This window comes from Suillus fuscotomentosus, assembly GCF_016647785.1.
Source record: "Suillus fuscotomentosus strain FC203 chromosome Unknown F5891scaffold_36, whole genome shotgun sequence".
Taxonomy (NCBI): domain Eukaryota; kingdom Fungi; phylum Basidiomycota; class Agaricomycetes; order Boletales; family Suillaceae; genus Suillus; species Suillus fuscotomentosus.
The window spans coordinates 505,457-527,988 of NW_024539548.1; the positions used below are offsets into that span (position 1 = coordinate 505,457).

Consider the following 22,532-nt stretch of genomic DNA (forward strand, 5'->3'; position numbering starts at 1 on the left):
AACCATGAGTCCTTAACGGACGAGCAAAAAAAATCGTTAGGAGTAGCTGTCAAAAAAAGACATCAGGTAGGCATAATTTGGGACCAGAATTCACAGATCATAGATGCTAACAACTCACTGTGTAGCAACTCAGGATGTGGTTCAACTACCGATCGCAAAGGAGTGGCCGTGCATCGGTTAATGCAATGACAAAATCTATACACAAGATGTTTGGAAATAAGGCGAAAGGAACCCGAGTCCACACACCTGTGGAGATATTTCTATCAAACCATGGTGCCAAAGTTCAGAAGAAGCTGCGAAATGCAATTGATACCGGCAGCATCACGACCAAAGGGGAGAAACTTAATACCACGAGACAATTGGCTCTAGAAGCTTACACAGCTGCCAGCCCTGAGGTCCAAGCGTCTTGCCTTGCTGCAGTGCAAGCAGAACATGATGCGAAGGCAAACACTGTGCTTAGGCTGAACTGTGCACCAGAAGAAAGAACAAACACAGAGCTAGCAAAGTAAGTGATTGTTAATATTTGATAGCTAGCGTAAATTTGACTTATCATAACTTAGGGCCCTTGAGGAGTGTACGGGTCCCATCGCACATTTTCTGCAGGCAATCCATGAGATGATGGGATTCCATTGGTCGATTATGGGTGCAGGACCTGACCCTCGCTATAACGGCAACATCAATGTCACCAGGTGAGTCGTGGCATGGATTGTACGGCCGTGTTAGATACTGACTTTCCCTTTTTTCCAAGTTTCCATACTGGAGTCAATGAACACGGTCAGAACTGGATGCAAGCGACTCCCGATTTCAATGAACGACACCTTAAACCATTTGCTGCCTTCATCTCGCATCTTTTTCGTAAGGCGCACTTCCCTCATCCATAAATGATGCACACTGATTAGTAACAAAGTGGAATCCACAAGGAAGACACGTGCACTCAGCTATGTCCCCCCAACATCCTCTCAAGAAGATACAGTGCCACTTGCAGCCGAACAACTGGCTCAGCCAGGAATCCAGCTCCCATCACCTCCAGCTTCCGTTCACCCTGGTCATCTCTCTGTCAACAATGCAGTGTTACAGCCGGCATCTACATCTATCCCAGATGCCTTACTGCCAGACATGCTACTATCTTTCAACACTACAGACGACTTTGACAGTTCATGTGGAAGTAGCCATCACATGGGGTTATCGAGCTTCTCTAGTTCATCCAGAGGTAGCAATTACGTCCACTTACCAGCCTTTGACATGTGCGAAGACAGAGTCGCCTCAACTTCAACCAGCTCTGGATCCTATCCATCTGACTTGATGTCATCCTTGCGTCTTGATGATTATCTCAGCTCACCATTATCGCCAATGTTATCGTGGAATCAAGATGCACATTATGGACAGAACTACTCTTTGCCACCTTTCATCGCCTCTCCAAAATTTAACTTCCCACTGCTTTCCGTCCCAGCCAGCTCTTCTTTAGAAGTCCCACATCCTACAACTGACCGATTTGGCATGGAATCTCCAGCCAATACAGCAGTGACGGTTGAAACCTGCAATATCCTACAGCACACAACACCAACCACTGACCATCATTTGGCAGATGCCGAGTCACCGGTTGATGGAGAGCTGACCACCGAAAATTGCAGTGACCATTCAGATCTTGCTCCAGCAATTGTCACTGCTGACATGGTGGTTCCTCCAGTGGTCAAGAAGAGTAGATGTGTTGCCCATGTCGTGGCAATAGTTGATGCAGCTGCTGATGTTCCTCCAGCAATCAGAAAGACCGGGCGCATTCGCACGGAAACAACACGACGCACACAGGCCAACAACATTGGCCAAAATCATATGAAGCGAGCGAGGGCTGCTGGACCTGTCATTGCAAGCGGGCCACCAAAAAAGTGCGAGTTTCTTTTTCTGTGTTTGCTTGCCTAACATGTGTTCAAGCAGGAGATTGAAGTAGATTGGCTGAGTTCTACAAAGTACATTATTGATATCTATCTTACCTAGTAGTATTACTCGTCATTGCACCATCATGTATCTATTGAAAAAATCTTAATGAATCACGATTAAGCCTTATACATAGTGGGACACCCGGATTGAACGCGCCAATGAAGCCACAAGACCGAAATTTTGCACGTTGAAATTTCTGACAGATGGACTTAGAAAAATCTAGCAAGTAAAACAGCACATGATGGTATGAACCAGCGGATGGACAAATTTGGGTTGAGAAGAACCAGAAGACGGGAGAAGAGAGAAGGCCCGATGGTTCCATCCAAATGAGGGTCCAAAAGGCCAGATTTGCAGGTCGAGAAGCTAGATCCATGATCAGAACCACCAAAACAAGCCACCCAAGGATCTCGACAACATTATGCATCATGGGACCTGTTATGCATAAAGGCAGCAATGGTCGAGGGTAAGTGTCAACCATACATAACCATAGTGTCTCTTACCAGCCATGATTATGCATCAATATGACAGTATAGCCTGAAATATACGCACTAGAGGGCTTGGTGGACAGTGGATGGATGCTTCTGGATGGCTGGCGCTATAGGGCGCTCAAGCGCGGGAACGCGCACGCGCGTATACATCGCGAAGTGCGGGAATGGTGTGTGCATGGCACGTGTTGCATGAGAAAGCTGCACCTCATATAGGAATAACTGTGGATAGCACACAGAGTGGTGCTGCAAGTTCGTGCTATGTACTCTCTAGTGAAAAGTGCCATATCACACCATGAGAGGCATGAGTCTCTACAGCAGGTTCGAGGCAGGCAGCACATCTGAATTTGAGATGGTCAAGGCATTCATCTCAAGCCGCTCAAAGGAAACAAAAATAACAAAGCAACTACATGCCATCTGGTAATTGCAACTGATCAATCGCAACATGTGCTATCTCATGATTTCAACATAGGTACTGTATTCCAATGGACAAAGCAAGCAGGGCCTTCACTGCAGGTGAAAATAAGTTTTTATCTCAGTGCGACACAGGAACCAGTAAGTTTTTGCATCCCACCCTCATTGATGTTCGACTGATGCGCAGAATCACAATCCTCAGTACCAGTGATTGTATTATTCACAAAGTTTGATGCTCTATACGATGTCGAATTCGCAAAGCTAAGGAAGGTAGGAAAATCTCGGAAAGAAGCCAAGGAACTGGCCCTGACACACGCCAAGGAGTCATTCGCAAATGGCCCACAACTGAAGTTTTTCAAGGAGGTCCAATAGCCTCCAAAATGTCATGTATGCCATTCTAGTAAGCCAGTTCATGGTCCAGTCGCGATACATAATGACTGTTGATCAATAAGACATGGATGAGGACAATGTAGATTGCGGGACACTTATCGAATGCACGGCTGAAACTCTGGATAATGAAGTGCTCCAGCAATTATTCATCTCAACTCAGCAGAGCAACTTGGAGATCTGCATGAAATATGCAGTTGAGAGGTAACTACACATGGACTCATTCACTTGCCACAAGCGTTAGCGACTGATATGCACAGAACACTTCCAAAACATTTTGACTCTGGAGAGACAACAACATCTGTCAAGGGTTATGAGAGGGTAATAAGGTCATTGGGTGCTTGGTTTCCACACATTTTGGTAAGATTATCATAAAGTTCAAAGGCTCTCATATATGTTGGGTGTTTATTTGCAGGTAGTATGTGTGTTGGTCGATTCTCATTCGAACTCGAGCTATGCTGATCTAAGTTGTCACCGACCGTTCCTAGACAGTGAGTGTGTTGATCGTCATTCGAGCAAGAGCCATGCTGATCCAAGTCGTTTCCCACCTTTCGCAGCAAGTGAGTGTGTCGATCGTCGATCGGGCAAGAGCCATGCTGATCCAAGTTGTTGCCCACCATTCGCAGGATGTGAGTTTCTCAATCGCCGTTTGAGCTCGAGCCATGCTGATTCAAGTCATTACCCACTGTTTGTTACGACGGTGAGTCACATGCGAACTGGGATGATCTAACAGTGATGATCATGACAGTGATACCTTGTGCTGAGAGTCCAAGGTCGGCTCCTACAGACAAGCAGGAGTTGCGTACACTAGCGGAGGCGAGCGATGATAGCAGTTACAGGCAGAAGGGGTCTCAAGTCCTTCTGAAGGTGCGGATCGAATGTCGAGCAGGTAGCTTCAGCAAGACAAGTGGTTCAAGGTAAAACCCAGTAAGATTAAAGTAAGGAACATCTACTTTAATTGTCGACCTTATATAAGGCTACTCTATCATTGTAGAAACAACAATACTGTGAGGAACAAATGAAGCTCCTGGCTGTATCTGTAAATGTTGTAGGTCGTGCATTGCCTACTCTGCTATGCTTGAGATGACAAGTGCGTTCGACCCTAAAGGGGAAGTGAGTGCAGCGAGGATCTAGAAGTATGCACTGAAGTGGAGCACGAGAAAGCGCAGATGGTGTGTATAAGGCACGAAGGCGCGAAGCACGGGAAAGTGCGCGCAGATATGCAGAAATGAGAGAGACTAAGCTTAAGTGATGTTATAATGCAAGATAAGAGATGAGAGTGCGAGGTGTAAACAGATAGAGTTCTACTGCGATTTTTTAGGTAGTAAGTAGTAGGTAAAGTGAGAGGTGAAGTAAGGTAAGGTCCTCCGTCTATAGTATGTACTGCTGGCACTTATATAGTGCCTAAGCGCTGTCATGCGGAGCCGAAGCGCTACCGAGTAGGTATGTAGAGATATATATAAGTAAGGGTCCATGTTAAAAATAAGGTGGAACAATATACAAATGAGAGAAACAGAAATATACGCACTAGAGGGCTTGGTGGACAGTGGATGGATGCTGCTGGATGGCTGGTGCTATAGGGCGCTCAAGCGTGGGAAAGCGCGCGCACATATACATCGTGAAGCATAGGAATGGTGCGTGCATGGCACACATTGCACAGGAAAGCTGCGCCTCATATAGGGATAGCTGTGGGTAGCGCACAGAGTGACACTACAAGTTCATGCTATGTACTCCCTAGTGAAAACTGTCATATCAGACCATGAGACGCACAAGTCTCTACATTGTATCTAAGCTCAGCTTGAAGCTGGGTTCTAATCTGCTTATCTATTGAGTCAGAGGTACCATGCATGAGGCAGGCTTCTATCTAAGATAAGGATTGCGAGGCGTCCTTCTATCAGTGCATGAGGCAACCATGAGGCTTGCCTTCTATCTTGATAACATAAATAGGTCTTCTAGACCTATGTCGTCATATGTCGTCTAAGCGATCCAGACCGCTTATCTAAGCCAGCATCTTCCAGGCTTCTCTTCTATCATCATCTGTCATCAAGGCCTAAAGGCCCGGGTATTGTGTTGTTGCCGTGCAAGGTGGCAGAGGGTAGGCTGGTAGCTGGGGGCTCATGTAGCATGTTACTGTACACTGTTTGAGCAAGAGCCATGCTGATCCAAGTCATTGCCTACCGTTCACAGTTGGTGAGTCAGTTGATTGTCATTCAACCAAGAACCATGCTGATCCTCGTTGCCCACCATTCGCAGTTAGTGAGTCTGTCGATCGTCGTTTGAGCAAGAGCCATGCTGATCCAAGTCGTTTCCCACTGTTTGCAGCCAGTGCATGTGTTGATCTTCATTTGAGCAAGAGCCATGCTGATCCAAGTTGATGCCCACCTTTTGCAGACAGTGATTGTGTTGATTGTCATTAAAGCAAGAGCCATGCTGATCTGAGTTGTTTCCCACCATTTGCAGCCAGTGCATGTGTCGATCATTGTTCGAGCAAGAGCCATGCTGATCTAAATTGTTGTCTCACCATTTGCAGAGAGTGAGTCTGTAGATCGTCATTCAAGCATGAGCCATGTTGATCCAAGTTGTTGCCCACCTGTTGCAGTCTGTGAGTGTGTTGATCCTTGTTTGAGTAACAGCCATTCTGATCCAAGTCAATGCCCACTGTTCGCAGGTCGTGAGTGGTCAATCATCATTCAGGCAAGAGCAATGCTGATCCAAGTCATTTCCCACCATCCGCAGTCTGTGAGTGTGTCGATCGTCATTCAAGCAAGAGCCATGCTGATGCAAGTTGTTTCCCACCTTTTGCAGTCTGTGAGTGTGTTGATCATCGTTAGAGTGGGAGCCATGCTGATCCTCATTGTCCACCGTTCACAGGAAGTGAGTGTGTCAATCGCCGTTCGAGCAAGAGTCATGCTGATCCAAGTTGTTTTCCACCTTTTGCAGTCTGTAAGTGTGTCAATCGTCGTTCAAGCTCGAGCCATGCTAATCCAAGTTGTTTCCCACCATTCGCAGTCTGTGAGTTTGTTGTTCATCATTTGATCAAGAGCTATGCTGATCCAAGTTGTTTTCCACCTTTCGCAGTCTGTAAGTGTGTCGATCGTTGTTCAAGCTTGAGCCATGCTGATCCAAGTCATTTCCCACCGTTTGCAGTTTGTGAGTCTGTTGTTTGTTGTTTGATCAAGAGCTATGCTGATCCCAGTCATTGCCCACTGTTTGCAGGTTGTGAGTGTGTCAATCATCGCATCAGGAAAAACCTCCTGGCCAAAATTTCGATAATTTTTGATAAAGTCCAATAATTATGTCTAATTAGCAGCTTTAGGAAAATTAGGAAAATTATGTAGTTTGGAAGGACTTTCTTACCCCCTCGTAAATTTTGCATAATTATCAAGAATTAGAGCCTGTTCAGCAACCGTGATTTGAGCCAAAATATGATTTCAAAGTGATGCAAGACGGTAAAATTTCAAACGGAGTCTGAAAGTGAACTCATAATGTTTGTCATATGATAAGATCAAATATCATATCTATCTCAATGAATCTAGTACCTGTACCAGGTCTTCAGCCGCTGTTTCCTCAACCACTGTTGATCCCACAGGATCGCCTGATACCTCCGCAACTAATCCAACCACTAGATCAAAGACAGCCAGCACATGCAGCAGTCCGCCAGCGTATCCTTTGTCATGTCACATTGATTGTCAGCATGCTTCTGGCTCTAACCACACAGATACTCTTCTTAGAGATACCGGATGAACCGGAACCTTACCACACATCAGCCTTATCTGGCCAAGAGTGGGTCCTTGAACTTATTATCGGCCATCCAGAACAGATTCACTATGAGCTCAGTGTCCATGTACATGTATTTGAGCATTTGATCATCGAGCTTCGCGCTCTTGGTCATGTGGACTCACGCTATGTCTCTCTAGAGGAGCAACTGGTGATATTTCTATACTCGTGCATGATGGGACTTACAGTACGACATGTGGGGGAGCGATTCCAACAGTCAAATGGCACAATTTCTCTGTAAGTCCTGTATATATTTTGATTTTGATGCTCAATACTGACATTATCATAGCTACTTTTGAAAGATGCTCAATATTTTCTCGAGCCACCCATTCTACACTACCCATGTCCATCTTCCCACTGCCGACATGCCAGTCTCCGCCTAAATCCGCAATAACCCAAAGTGGTGGCCCTATTTCAAGGATGCCATCGGAGCGATAGATGGGAGCCATATACACGCCTTTCCTCCCGCATCTGAACACCACCTCTACCATAATCGCAAAGGATTTGTATCCAAAAACTGTCTCTTTAGTTGTGACTTCGATATGAAGTTTACCTATGTGCTTACTGGTTGGGAAGGATCCGCTACTGATGTGCATCTTTGGGATGAGGCACATAAGGGGGGCCTAAAACTTGCGCCTGGCAAGTACTTTCTTGCTGATGCTGGCTTCCCTTCTTGTCCAGAGCTCCTGATACCTTATTGTGGAGTTCATTATCATCTTGCAGAGTGGGGGTGTGCGAGTGTGAGGTAAGCTTTAGTTTTATTCAAATATATATGCAATTAACAGTGATTTTTCAGGCCGGAGAATAAAGAGGAGCTTTTTAACCTTCGTCATGCATCTGCACGCAATGTTATCGAATGAATTTTCGGTGTCCTGAAGAGACACTTTCGCATTCTATTGATATTCCCAGAATATGGGATGGAGATACAAGCACTTGCCATTCCACAATTGGATTTTGTGGAAAGGCAATGACTGATGTGATTTGAGGAGGCAAGGCTGACACCAGCTGTGGTCACCAGTGCAAGTTGTGCAACGGAAGGCAGCATCTTCACATTGGCAAGTCTCACAGATCCCTGTGGTGGCAAATTTCTCTGAGTCCAAGATGACATCTAGATATGTGTCGCGGTGGGTGAGATACTCTGCTATGAAGTCATTTTGTGTCTATGTCATTTATGAGAAACAATTACTAGTAAGCCACGGCCTGTTAGATATACCTTTGTTTTTCTCCCTTGCTCAAGAGCCTCTCCGTCAATAGCAAAGTCACCAAACATTTCTTGGTTTAAATCATCTTCTGGGATGTCTGGTGATTCTGCATGTACTGCTCTAGCTCGTTTCCTTGGGCTGGTGGTATGCTCTGGCAAAGTTTCATACAGCACATCAGCACAAGACTCAACCCAAGAGGGCTTTCCCTTTCTGTCTCTTGTAGGTTGGTGAGTAACATAATCAACATCCAGATCCTTTTTTTGTGATAACTTTCCTCTATCTTGGAAAGAATAAGAAATAGCCTTGAGACACTGGTGTTTTTTTGAGGACATAGTGCTTAGACCAAGGAAAGATTCTGCCATATGAGAAGTCAACCAATTTAATATCACAAGCTTTGTCTAATCTGGACATCTACTATTGGGAAATTACTCCCCTTCTCATTCTCTTATTTGATCTCTGAATGGCTTTTAGACCCCCCTTCTTACCTGCCCCCACTCTATTCAGAAAATCCCACTGGTCCGGATACTTTGGTCTCAGTACACCAAGCCTATCGTGTACTTTATCCTTGACAAAGTGGGCAATTACAATTCTCTCCCCATCGCCCCACTTCGGCACCCCATGCTCCAGCACCTTTCCTAAAATGTAAACCATAGTGCCAGGGGGATATGCTAGCTCGGCACCCAGATCTGGCAGAGCTAGTATGGCATGGTGAGCTTTGCCAAGGCTCACCAAAAGGTCATAAAATGAAGGCGACGCTCCAGGGTCTCGATCACTTGGGGTCTCTCGATTGACGATAACTTCCAATCCAGAAAACTCTGAGGGCCAGACAATGGGATCCGAAGTACAAACCATATCCTTCATATTAGCAACTGATTCCACGCCAGCCTGATATTGATCTGGCGCAATAACACTGGTGATAGCGGACCACAAATGTTCAGCTACTGTTATTTCGGACAACCACTCTTGGACCACAGGTAAAGAAAGAGTGCCTGATTGGTACAAGTCATCCTGAAGCCACTAGCCCATTTAAGTTAGTTCCGTATCACAGCAAGTATATTAATATGAAGTTACCTCATGATGTTGCATGAATCCTCTGGGGCATAAGGTCACCCTTCCTACTCCAAACTCTCCCCCACCTGAAGGCATGACAAATCCTTGAGAACGCCAAGGCTGCTTTGCCTTCTGAGTTGGCTTGGGCAAAGACTGATCTAAGGCAGGTCTCAGCAATTTGATGGACTGGTTGACATGATCCTAATTATAACTGATTAAAAGAACTTAAACTGTATAATCAGACTCGTACCATTCTATCAGGCACCATGATTTCTGGCAAATACCAAGCGAGAATCCTTCCGTGCCTGTCAACAAATGTTGCTGGCTCTGATATTGAACCGAACGAAGGACAGTGGAAATATTTTGCTAGCTTATGTCTCTGGCTGTCAGCATGTGATGGGTGGGACACCTTGGCACTATCTGCAAACTGATCTACATCTAAATCTGCCCGCACTATGGCAACAAAATGAATGACAGACCCCCCAACTATCAAATCAACACTCACGGGGATTAACTACAGCATAGGCTATCACGACCGCAGCTCTGGTAAGTTCAATCTCCATAATGACATTTGCCATGACATCGCTACCAGTACTGGACAGTAAGTCCTGCCACTTGGCCCACAATCTGGTCCTAAAATTCCAGCTGTTCAGTTTTGCCGGATAGTGACATGAGACTCCCTTACCTGGCTCTTTGAAGCAAATTGTCATTCATTTTGTCACCTATCAGCAACTCATATGGCAATGAATCACAGAGTAGGTCATCTACATGCCCACGGAGGATCTTGGACAGAATTGTTACAGCAGGATCTGCCATTTGTCAGTGGTTGAAGTTTGGAAAAACAGACATTAAACGACGGAATGATAAATTTTTCAACCACAGACGATCTAGACTATAAATGGTTTTTAATTTAAGTCGTGATGTGGATCAAAAGACTTTGAAAGATCCAAATTGGGATAGCTTCTAAATTTGGGTGAAATTCAATGCCTACACTGTGAGGCTGTCAGACAGAATACACCAAGATCCTCCATTTCTTGGTGGTTGGAGTATTGAGAACAGAATTGAAATAGCAGAATGGGAAAATTTCTAACCAAGTGGTGTAGACTATATATGGTTTTTAAGGTTTTTGATTTACAACATGCGATGTGGAGCAAAAGTGGAAGATCCAGATCAGGATAACTTCTAAACTGGACAGGGCCATACTATATGATTTGTGGCAACATACCATCCAAGCAGAGGCCTGTATTATGAAAGAAACAGATGAGAAACAGCAGTCTCAACTTAAGTTACATCTTGTCTTTTAAATTCAAGCTTTATGCTGACGGCAAGTAATAAACCAGTATGCTGCTCTGATCGTCTGTTACAGTCACTACGTGAGCCCCCAGCTACACGACTAGCCCTCTGCCACCTTGCACGGCAACGACACGATACCCAGGCCTTTAGGCCTTGATGATAAATGACGAATAGAAGAGAAGTCCGGAAGATGCCGGATTAGGTAAGCGATCTGGATCGCTTACATGATATGACGACACAGGTCTAGAAGACCTATATATGTTATCAAGATAGAAGGCAAGCCTCGTGTTGCCTCATGTACTGATAGAAGGACGCCTCGTGGTCCTTATCCTAGATAGAAGCCTGCCTCATGCATGGTATCTCTGACTCGATAGATAAGCAGATTAGAACCCAGCTTCAAGCTGAGCTTAGATACGATAGAGTAGCCTTATATAAGGTCGACGATTAAAGTAGATGTTCCTTACTTTAATCCTACTGGGTTTTACCTCGAACTCCTTGTCTTGCTAAAGCTACCTGCTTGACATCAGATCCGTACCTTCAGAAGGACTTGAGACCCCTTCTGCCTGTAAACCGCTATCATTGTTCGCCTCTGCAAACGTACGCAACTTCTGCTCTTCTGTGGAAGCCGACCTCGGACTCTCAGCACGAGATATCACTGTCGTGATCGTCGCTGTTAGATCATCCCAGTCCGCACGCGACACACGTCGTAACAAAGGATTAAAGTCTCCTTATCGTACGCCTCCATCACAGGCTACGAGATAACTGATCGCACTTGTTGTCAACGTTACCGACACTCGTAGAACCCTGAACCCAGATCCCGAAAGGATTTTCATATCCCTGATCTAGAACCCTGATCGTACCGGCCTGACCAGTCGCAAGAATATAAGAACCGCTGTCACTGTGGAAAGCTCCAAGAAAAGGATACCACGAAGATCGTAGAAACCATCTCCAATATGGCAACTACCAGAAACACCTTCGCCGCCGCACACCTCACCGGGAAGGAGACTCGCCTCTGTTTGCGAGAGAAGAAATGTTTTGTGTGCCACGACATCGGACACAAAGCCGCGAGCTGTCCTCAATGGACCCGAACCTCACGGAGAAAGATGATCGAAGAAGAACCCCGCCTGCGCACTATCAAGGTGGCCGGGGCTAAGGATGATATACGGGTGAACGCCACCCTGATTTCCAGAACAAGAAGTAACCCCATCGCGACATCTATGATCGTAGATTCTGGGGCGTGTCAGTCCTTCGTCAACCAGGACATGATCACGCAGCACCACATCTTGACGCACCAGCTAGAGAACCCCCTGACACTCTCGAACACTGACGGATCCTGCTTCGGAAAGAAGCCAATAGAAAGGTTTTGCAACCTTACTTTCCAGATCGATGAACGGGTAATTTCCGAACGGTTTTACCTAGCCGAACTTGGTCCGAAAGACAAGTTCCTGCTTGGACGACCTTGGCTTACCAGCCAGAACCCCCTGATCAATTGGAAAACCGGCGCGGTAACCCTCAAAAGTACCGCAGATTCCCGAAAGAAGCAGAAAGAAATAGATTCTGATCGGAAGAAGAACGGCAAGACGCCCCTCTTCCTGAAAGAAGAAAAGAAGGTAGCATTGAAGAGGAAACGATCGGCATCCCCGACTACTCCCCGCACCTTCTCTTCGGGCACAGTACCATTAGCCCGAACGACACGAATTGCACCGGCCCACGAAGAGCCGCAGAACGGAACCCCCGTTGAACCTTCAGAAACCGCACCACAGCCCGCGAAAACTGTGACGAAGAAAGACTCGCTGCCAAGAATCGACCTTGCAGCGAAAAGATATGAACAGAAAATACCGGCCACTGATCCGGAGACAACTCAGAAGAAGACTTCCAGACCGGCGCTGATATCTGACCACATTTATCCCGAATCGCCACGAACGAAGAAGATTGTACCGGCTGTTCAGCCGATGACGACTGAAGAAGATCCCGCACCTGCCCGATATGAATTCTCGGCAGAGCCCGCACAAGTCCTTGGGAAGGGACGTGCGATAATGAACGAAGAACCGCCTGTATCCAAGGCACCCAGACTGGCCCCTGAACCAGAGAAAACTCAGAGATTCGAATTTTCCGGAGAACCGATATCCGTTCTCGGAAAAGGACGAGCAGTCCGAATCGAAGACCCTCCCACCGCCAAGAAACTCAGATTCTATGAAAGTCCTGAGTCCGCAATGGAGGAAGACCCCGAACCAGCGTATTTAACCGCTGATGAACCACCGAATTCCCTCAACCTCTCCATGACACCCGCGCATAATTCCGAAGAAGCAATGACGCTGTCTTCAGACACCGAACTCCCTCCTGTGTTACAAGAAGCCCAGGATATTTTCATCGAACGAATCGCTTTGATCCATGAAGCATATCGTCGAAATGAAATAGAAAAGGAAGCACAAGACGCCGGGCCCAGTTTTGTCCGATTTATCGACATGGACAACTCCGAGGATGATGAGGATGAAGACAAGAATGCACCCTCTTCGCATGATCTGCGAATGGTAGATTCAGAAGGAAACGACTTCGAAGACGACGGCCCGCTCCCTGGCCTAGACTTCTGATTGGATATGATTAGTCGGTGACCAATGGCTTAGTAAGGGGGTGAAATCCTCCATTTTACTTATTTTTCCACGCCTACTCCACCCCGAACACTGATCACCGATCCCGAACTCAACCAACTTCTAACAGGTCCGGAACGACCTAAAACTAGATAAGGTCCGTAATGACCCTAAACTAGATATAGTCCGGAAAGACTCTAAAACTACGATTGTCCGTAATGACTTGAAACTAGACAATGAAAGGACGAACCCCGGAAAACTCCTGCAAGCTTCGGGACCCCTCACATCACTGCACTTCGACCACCCGAGTAGACCATATATAAACAAAGGGTAATAGAAGACGATCTCCCCGCTGGACGACCCCAAGAAACTCCTACAAAGCCTTGGCACCCACGCTCGGACCCCCACCTTCGACATCTAATAAAGAACCCAGAAATGGATCTATAAAAGATAAGAAGATTAGACCTCCGGAATGAGGCTAAACTATCACGAGACGAACTCCACGGAAACTCCTGCAAGCCCTTGGAATCCTCTAGAACCCATCATGGCAATGACGACCACCCTCTGATGACGACCTGATCTTTCAAACAAAGATAAAGGATGATAGTACCTATCACGGCACCCTCCCTCTGATAGCGAAGAAGAATCTCGAACACGAGTTAGCCTCATGGCTAGATAAGACGATAAGAGATAACGATAACGATAACAAGTTTAGATTGAATCGGAGCTTGGATTGATCTGGAAGAAGGTTATAAACCCTCTCGATCCTCGAACATCTCTCCCACAAACCTCCATCATCATCATGACAAACTCCATCGACAACGACTCTATCAAGACTGCACTGAAGGACTCCGACTACGGGATCGTCCTCAGAATGACAGAAAATAGCGCGTTCAATGAAGCCGCTATCCTGACCCCCGCGTACTCCCAAGCGATCGACGAAATCCTTGGTGAACAAGACGCCAGAACTGCAGCGAGCACCTCCCTCACCGTCTGCATTATACGAACCACGAAGCTGCTGGAAGATGTAGCCAATCGTGTTGACCTTGATGAAGCAACTCGGAAACTTGCTATACTTCATCTGCAATGGCGGATCAGAAACATCGCACTTCACTTACTCCCCCTCGACTTCTCCGATATCACCGACCTAGCGATAAAGAAAGTTGAAGTGAAACCACTTGTAGAAGAACCCCGCCCGGTACGCCCGCTAAGAAGAAAAAAGGCGGCTACCATAGATCGAACCCGCACCACGCTCTGCAAGCGCTGCGGAGGATATGGACATCAGTTCAGAAGATGTCCAGATTATGTTTGTTGCATCTGCGATGAACTAGGACCTGACCATCTGTCGGTCCACTGCCCGCGACTCAACGGACACATTGTACTCCAAGAGTTTAGCGATGAAGAGAAGTTTTTCGAAGCTCTCTTAGATTGGGAGCATAACCACAAGGCACTCGAGGATCTAGAACTTCAGCATCCCACTGAACTTTCCCCTGCCTCTGAACCTCCCTCAGCACCTTCCATCTCCACGTCAGCAATTCCCGCACCACCTACTGCTACGATGGAAGAAGACGTTTAAAGAAAAACAAAGCCGGTGACTTTGTGCGTAGTAATGGGGTAATGTTACAGTCACTACGTGAGCCCCCAGCTACACGACTAGCCCTCTGCCACCTTGCACGGCAACGACACGATACCCAGGCCTTTAGGCCTTGATGATAAATGACGAATAGAAGAGAAGTCCGGAAGATGCCGGATTAGGTAAGCGATCTGGATCGCTTACATGATATGACGACACAGGTCTAGAAGACCTATATATGTTATCAAGATAGAAGGCAAGCCTCGTGTTGCCTCATGTACTGATAGAAGGACGCCTCGTGGTCCTTATCCTAGATAGAAGCCTGCCTCATGCATGGTATCTCTGACTCGATAGATAAGCAGATTAGAACCCAGCTTCAAGCTGAGCTTAGATACGATAGAGTAGCCTTATATAAGGTCGACGATTAAAGTAGATGTTCCTTACTTTAATCCTACTGGGTTTTACCTCGAACTCCTTGTCTTGCTAAAGCTACCTGCTTGACATCAGATCCGTACCTTCAGAAGGACTTGAGACCCCTTCTGCCTGTAAACCGCTATCATTGTTCGCCTCCGCAAACGTACGCAACTTCTGCTCTTCTGTGGAAGCCGACCTCGGACTCTCAGCACGAGATATCACTGTCGTGATCGTCGCTGTTAGATCATCCCAGTCCGCACGCGACACACGTCGTAACATCGTCTTCTAACTGAATATCAAATCTTCAGCTGCGACTGGATTCAGTTAGAAGACAATCAGAGTAAGGGGTGAGGCACAATTGCTCTTCTCCTCAGCTCAGGTGAAATACCTGAGATACATCCCTTACTCTGATTGTCTTCTAACTGAATCCAGCCACAGCTGAAGATTTGATATTCAGTTAGAAGACAATCAGAGCAAGGGGTGAGGCGCAATTGCTACTTGCCAAAAGCCTCATCCCTTGCTCTGATTGCCTTCTAACTGAATCCAGCCTACATGCAGCTGGTATCTCAGGTATTTCACCTGAGTTGAGGAGAAGAGCAATCATGTCACCCCTTACTCTGATTGTCTGAATACCAAATCTTCAGCTGCGGCTGGATTCAGTTAAAAGAAAGACAATCAGAGTCAGAGATGAGACACAATTGCTCTTCTCCTCAGCTCAAGTGAAATACCTGAGATACCAGCTGCATGTAGGCTGGATTTAGTTAGAAGGCAATTGGAGTAATGGATGTATCTTAGGTATTTCACCTGAGCTGAGGAGAAGAGCAATTGTGCCTCACCCCTTACTCTGATTGTCTTCTAACTGAATATCAAATCTTCAGCTGTGACTGGATTCAGTTAGAAGACAATCAGAGTAACGGATGAGGCTTTGGCAAGACCCATAGCATGTATCTCAGGTATTTCACTTGAGTTGAGGAGAAGATCAATTGTGTCTCACCTCTTACTCTGATTGTCTGCTAACTGAATCCAGCCACAGCTGCATCTATTCTGTCATGTTCAAGACTAAAGGCAAGTGCACTGAGGGTACTCTCAAGCTCACCCCTATTTCAACAATATGCCACAGTGAAAATTGGTGGACATTCTAAGTTACTGCATTTGGGGGTCACATGACTTTTTGCATGAACAAGGAACCTGGCATCACAATTTTGTTGCAAATTAAAAAAACTAAGTTACATTTGGCATCATTGAATTGAAGAAAAAATAACAGAGCACAAAAATCAATACAAAGCTGCCGCAGAGGGGCCCTCTCTGCGACAGTCTAGTACTGTCATAATACAGTAATAAAAAGTACGATAAAAAAAGGAATAGCTAACTATATAACATAATCTGCAAACAGCGCAATCAGTATTTGCAAAGAGAATATCAAACAGGTTACCTTTGAGTATCGGAGCAAGCCAAAAGAAACATATCTGTAAGCTGCGGTCATTGTTTTGAGAAGAGAGAGCGATGGGAAGTACCTTATGGTGGAGCAGGTGTCATCCTTCCAGAGAAAATACAATACAAGAATGATGGGAGGAGGCGCACCAATGTGGACACTTAAACCTCCCAAGCGCAATGATGGTTAAAGGAGGGGCACACCAATGTGGACACTAAATCCTCCCCAAGCCAAGCCCCCAGTACTCAATGGTAAAAAAGGGAGGAGAAGTGCGCCAATGCGCACATAGATCTCCTCCCCAAGCCAAGCCCCCGGTACTCAATGGTAAACAAAGGGAGGAGAAGTGCACCAATGTGCACATAGATCTCCTCCCCAAGCCAAGCCCCCAGTACTCAATGATAAAAGAAAGGAGAAGTGTGCCAATGCACACATAGATCTCCCCAGTATATATAGATTTTCTAGAAAGAAGGTGTTTAGTGAAGAGATTGTTGAAAAAAAAAACAGACCTTATATGTGGAGGCGCCCCAATAGCCTCCCCAGTGAATATAAATTGACTAGAAAGAAGGTGTTTAGTGAAGAGACGGTTGAACAAAAACAGACCTTGGATCTGCAGGCGCACCAATAGCCTCCTCAGTGAATAGAAATTGGCTAGAAAGAAGGTGTTCAGTGAAGAGATGGTTGAAAAGAGGCATACCTTAGGTATCCTTTCACTGGATGAACCAAAGAAGATCAACCTATGCACCCAAATTAGAAATAGAATTGGAATTAAGAGACACATACCGCGCGGTAGAGAATGAGCGCTCAGTGAGTTGTGAGCCACTTACACAGCTGCAGTCTATGTAGGTGGCTAACAAGGTGAGCGGATGGAAGAGATGTGGTTTGAAATTGAACCGTGTGAAATTGTTGCACCTGGCTATATGTTACAACATATTTGATGTTGTTTGTCGTGGAAAATGCCAGTGTGACATGATCACATGACTGGTTGGTTTGAAAATTCGCAAAGTCCTTTGTACTGCATTGTTTGGCATGGAAAATGCTGGCGCAACCACGGACACGATCACATGACTGGTTGATTTGAAAATTCTCAAAGTCCTTTGTGCTGCAGTTGTCTTTATGCCACCTAGAAAGAAGAACACGGCAAAGAAGTCCTGTGGCGGTTCTGCCAAGAAACTTTTGGCACCTGTCAGCTCTCCTCTGGTGCCCGCTGCATCACACACTGAATCGTCCATGTCATCCTTGGAGCCGGAAGACACTAGGACAACTGAAGATCACAGTATAGTAAGTTTTTTTGCCTACTTCAAGTGTTTCATTGACTGACTGTGGGTCAGTGGTGTTTGATTTGTCGCGATGGCATGGAAGGTGACATTGTACTTTTTGAATGCAACGCGTGCCCCTGCATCATGTGCAGCAAATGCATTGAGGTGCCCAAGGCCCATATCGATGATGTCTGACATACGGACATAATGTTTTTATGTCTTGCTTGTCACTCATTGCGGACGATCAAGGAGCCCACACCATATTTTGTGAGTCTTTCTTTATTATTCAAATTTTAAATTGATTGACTGTTCAGGGCTTCTATCATAACATTTTGCCAGAGCAAGGAGGAACACCTGTACTCCCAGGCTTCCTGCAGCTCAAGGGCAAGTACGAGCTGGCATCTAGCTCCATCTTGGCAGCCACACCCCTTGCCATCGTCCATTTTATCCTTGGTGGCAAGGACAGAATCCCAACACCCGTTCCACTCCTCTCCCATTACCTCGACAAGTTCTACCCCAGCGGCGGGTTTCTGTACATCGAGATCTTGTTCGACGTTGCTTCATATCAGCAGATCGACAACTACACCTGCAACCAGGTCCGAACAGTTTCTGAGCTCACCAGTCACCTTGATTCCACCGGTTGCGTCTTTGCGTTTCTCTCCAACCATTCGGAAGAAGACAGTGGGTGGCTCTTTGCAGGGAAGGAGGGTCAAGGTGAGGGAGAGTATGTTGCGATGAAAGTTCAGCATGTAAGTTTGAAATTTTGGACGTTTTAACGTTATGAATTAATGTATCCTAGGTTCTCTCTACAGTGTTAAAGCCCTATGCTAGGATCCTCAAGTCCTCCCACATCGTCTTCCTGGTCTGCGGCTCTGTGGTGGCGCACGAGACACCCTACACTCAGCTCAAGGAGGCCATTCTTCAATTCGACTTCGTGGGTGCAATCATCTTTCCGCACCTCGCTTTCAACCTCTTGTTGCCACAAATTTTTTGGTTGCCATGATGGAACTTGTCACGATTGAGCAACTCAGCATCCGCAGTGTGTTTCCCACTCTCCTTAGTATGTCAGGTTGCCTCGGTCAGCACACCAGCATCATCCTGATGACTCGAGTCAACATTGAAGGTTGCTGCAAACTGGAACTGACTACATTTGCGCGCGCTCACACTGAGACTTCACCTTGGGGCCTGGATATTCCTGCACAGTGCCCCCAATGCGGCTCTACCAAGAGCTGGGCCGAGAGGGTCGCTGTGACGGTTGCTGATAAGAGTCACGACGAGGACGCCCCAGACTGTGTCTCTGTTTGCTGATACATCTACACATGCAAGTACTCCAACTGTGGTAGCATGCAATAGTTGCCTCCCTACAAGTTGTCCGTCACCAAGCCTCCTGGGTCAATTGTCAACAGCGCAAAGACCAAGAACTGCGCTTGGTTCCAGTCACCTTCTACTCATTTTGTACTTCAGTCTTCAGCTGTGTCTACCCAAGGCAAGCACATGAATGAGGGGGTGCCTACTGGGACTGCCAAGAAGGCGCGCAGGTGAATTGGGTATTTACTTGACAGTGTATGTACATAATTTGAATTGAGTTATCACTTTGTCACACGGTTGATTTGGTAATGATGCGTCTTGGTTTGCATGCACGTGATCGCGTCTCTTTCAAAATTTCAACTTTTTGGCCTGGTCTAAGTTTACGCAACACATACCCACCCTTGCCGAAAGCTCCTGACTTATACAATGTGTCATCAATGGCTGAATGGTATGCTTCTTGGGAGGGAGTACTGACTCTCCACAAAGATCAGTTTGTAAATGGGAAGAATTTCCGTCACAATTTGCTGAGACAGATCCGCAATGAAATTGTCGCAATTCATCACACAAGAGAGGATCCCGAGGATTTACCAAAGGAATTGAAAAAGGTACTGTTCATTCTGAGTATACAATGGTGCTGACATACTTGATATATATGCTATCCGGAGGTACTACCTCCAGTTCTTAACAGATGCTGATGATCGGCGTGATGAGCAACAGATATTGGGAGATGACTCAGAGCTGGAGGAAGAACTTGGCATGTCCCCTGAGGACAGAGAGTTGGTGGCTCATCCTAAGGATGCAGGGTTCTACAAGAAGGAGCTTAATGCTTGGGACGTCGCACAGAAACTCTTTAAGCAGGAGATGGACGACTACGATAAGGAGCAGCAACAGAAGAAAGGCATACAACATTCTATTAAGTATAGGACTGGACATGCGAGGGAATGGTTCAACAGCATGAGCTCTGCACATCGGAAGGAGGTTGAGGAGGCGAGGGACAAGTGGAATAGGGATGGCACCCCAGCAGAATCACAGGCAATGTAAATTGTCATTTTTTGTTCAATTTCTACTCTAACTATATTGGCAGGTATCAAATAAAAAACCTCAAAAAAGTTTTTGATGATTTTACAGAACAGATGCGTCGTACTATGGGTTACCAACTCATGATGTTGGCCAGTCACAAGAAAAATGCCGATCAGACTTTAAGTGTCAAGATGTGAGTATTTATACACTCTCCTCAGTGTAAACTAACAATGTTATTGTTATTCAGTCATGAGTCTCAGCCTGTCAATCAGAAGAAATCATTTAGCCAGAGTTCTCGAGGAAGCAAAGAATGGACGTCTGAAGGTTTTGAAAAATATGCCAAGTGGTCAAAGGCTGAATTCTGTGAGTTTGTATTTTTTTTGGATCGGTTCAGACTGCTCAATGACCGTGTATCAGACCCCACCAATGATGATGATGACTCCTCCAATGAAGAAATGAATGATGGAAAGGATGCAATGCCCGAAGTCATCCTGGATAACCATGGTTACACAAAGCTCCCTTCTCATAAGGAAGTGAGCCTCAAGGGGCAACAAGAACTGGTTCAGCAAATTTTTCATGCATCTTACAGCGAGTTGTTGATTACTTCGTCTTTGTCGATTTTAACTTGACTCACCTTCTGTTTTTCAGAAGTCTTCACTGGTAGCATGAAGCCAGTACCTTGGCTCTCAATCGCCGGTGAGCCTTTGCTGTACCTGGATCCAGACTCCATCTGCAATGGTTTTTCCGTGCAAGACCCATCTCATTTGAGAGTGAAGGAAATCAACAAACTTTGGGGCCATTGGGAAGCACGGAAGGCTTCGAAGCAGAGACTCATTATTTTTGTCGGAGCTGCAAGTGCCCACATGAACAAGTCCCTGCTCAAAAATGCTGTTTATGTAGGCGAGAAGAAATCAAAAAAGAAGTACGTAGAAGTCGACGATGAAGAAGGAGCCTCAGCTGCCCCTACACCTGTGAAACATACAAGACGGCTGGCCGAGGACAGCTCCGAGGACAGCTCTGATGATAATCTAGCTCCATCAGCAGGCCTCATCGCTCGACCGTCAGTTGCTCAAGAAGGCATACGCACACCAGCTACTGTGCCAATGAAAGATCGAATGTCATTCTTATGATCCCTCAGCAGCAACAGAGAGTATCTGCTTTTCATTTCGAGTATTGGTGGCTTGAAAAAGGTATGCTTGTGATTTTTACCTAGATTGGTGAAACTTGACACTCACCCGATGCAGGAACAAAGCTCTGAGGCAACCGAATGGCCTGCATGGGCGACATGGTCTTGGGAGGGATCGCACCTTCCAAACAGTGTACACTCAGAGGTTAGTGAGTTGGACACATTCTTTGAGATAGTCTCGTCTGCGAAGATATCTGGCTTGGCGTCAGCCATGAAGGTCGGCCTAGGTCTCGGGATGCTGCTAAGAGAATGTAAGTGAGTCATCGAGTATGAGGCGGACGATGCTACTCCCAACACCCCCTCTTACCTTGGCACCTCTATTTTGGGTATCAAGACCCTCGACCTCGTTATAGAGGCAATAAACACAGCCAGAGGTGGGGTCACCCGCATGGTCAAGGCGAAGGAGGGACAACATGCTGCCATTACTGAGGCTGGTGGAGAAGAACATGATACCGATACTGCCGCTCAGACTATTTCGACCAGGGAAGAGGAAGTGGATGACGAGAAAAAAAGGAAGGAAGATGAGATGAGAAGGAAGGTTGAAGAGGAACTTCGCGAGACAGAGGAACAGAAGAAGAAAATGGCAATGCTGCAGGAGGACATGAGAAAGCTGGAGGAGGAGAACCAGAAGCTGTTGAAACTGGTGGAAGTGGTGAACGAAAAGGACAGTGAGGGTAAGGAGCCAGAGAAGGCTGAGGAGGAGGAGGAGGAGGTAGTGCAGAAACGGAAGAAAAGAGGAAAGTCTGGGGGATCTGGAAGACCATCCAAAAAGGCTACCACTGACAATATTCGTTGATCCAGCAGAGCCAGACAGCCGTCCAAAAAGGCCATGCACAAGTGACATAGCATAGCACATTGTATTGTTGCTGTTTTCATTCGTAAATCTAGTGGATATTACTAGGCAAAGTAATATACATTATAAGGTGGCCAGTATATAGTTGACATGGCCACTCAAGATCCTTAGACCTCATCTACAAGCAGGAGGCTGGCTGAACTGGCCAGTACTTGCTCTACATGACCGGCCAGCACCTTTATACATGCCAGTACCTACCCTATACCCCCGGCCGGGACTCTTATACTGTGCTGGCCAGTACTTGCACTACATGACCGGCCAGCACATTTATACATGCCAGTACCTGCCCTATACCCCCAGCCAGGGCTGTTATACAGTACTGGCCAGCACAGTATAAGAGTCCTGGCCAGGGGTATAGG

The 22,532-nt window shown here is 46.3% G+C and overlaps 4 protein-coding genes across 4 annotated transcripts; all 4 read left to right on the forward strand.

The window, feature by feature from the left end:
- Positions 1 to 206: 206 nt before the first annotated feature.
- F5891DRAFT_1190421 (uncharacterized protein) lies at positions 207 to 1,917 on the forward strand (the record flags this gene model as incomplete). The annotated part of the gene is made up of 4 exons (XM_041367295.1): positions 207 to 505; positions 561 to 689; positions 749 to 855; positions 908 to 1,917. The coding sequence occupies 4 exons, from the start codon at positions 207 to 209 to the stop codon at positions 1,915 to 1,917; spliced, it is 1,545 nt and encodes a 514-aa protein (XP_041224495.1).
- Positions 1,918 to 2,742: 825 nt separating this feature from the next.
- On the forward strand, positions 2,743 to 3,074 carry F5891DRAFT_928507 (uncharacterized protein; the record flags this gene model as incomplete). Its single annotated transcript, XM_041373915.1, has 3 exons — positions 2,743 to 2,840; positions 2,893 to 2,975; positions 3,037 to 3,074. Coding segments are annotated over 3 exons (219 nt in total), but the record flags the coding sequence as incomplete, so codon positions are not given.
- Positions 3,075 to 13,933: 10,859 nt separating this feature from the next.
- F5891DRAFT_1190427 (uncharacterized protein) lies at positions 13,934 to 14,707 on the forward strand (the record flags this gene model as incomplete). The annotated part of the gene is made up of 1 exon (XM_041367296.1): positions 13,934 to 14,707. The coding sequence occupies one exon, from the start codon at positions 13,934 to 13,936 to the stop codon at positions 14,705 to 14,707; it is 774 nt and encodes a 257-aa protein (XP_041224497.1).
- Positions 14,708 to 17,663: 2,956 nt separating this feature from the next.
- F5891DRAFT_981575 (uncharacterized protein) lies at positions 17,664 to 22,116 on the forward strand (the record flags this gene model as incomplete). Its single annotated transcript, XM_041377126.1, has 17 exons — positions 17,664 to 17,828; positions 18,056 to 18,073; positions 18,121 to 18,555; positions 18,606 to 18,740; positions 18,830 to 18,866; positions 18,930 to 19,105; positions 19,160 to 19,344; positions 19,780 to 20,151; positions 20,199 to 20,327; positions 20,382 to 20,497; positions 20,552 to 20,638; positions 20,783 to 20,830; positions 20,858 to 21,194; positions 21,276 to 21,324; positions 21,379 to 21,469; positions 21,497 to 21,537; positions 21,589 to 22,116. 17 exons carry the CDS (start codon positions 17,664 to 17,666, stop codon positions 22,114 to 22,116), a joined length of 2,949 nt encoding a protein of 982 aa, XP_041224498.1.
- Between the last annotated feature and the right edge of the window lie 416 nt (positions 22,117 to 22,532).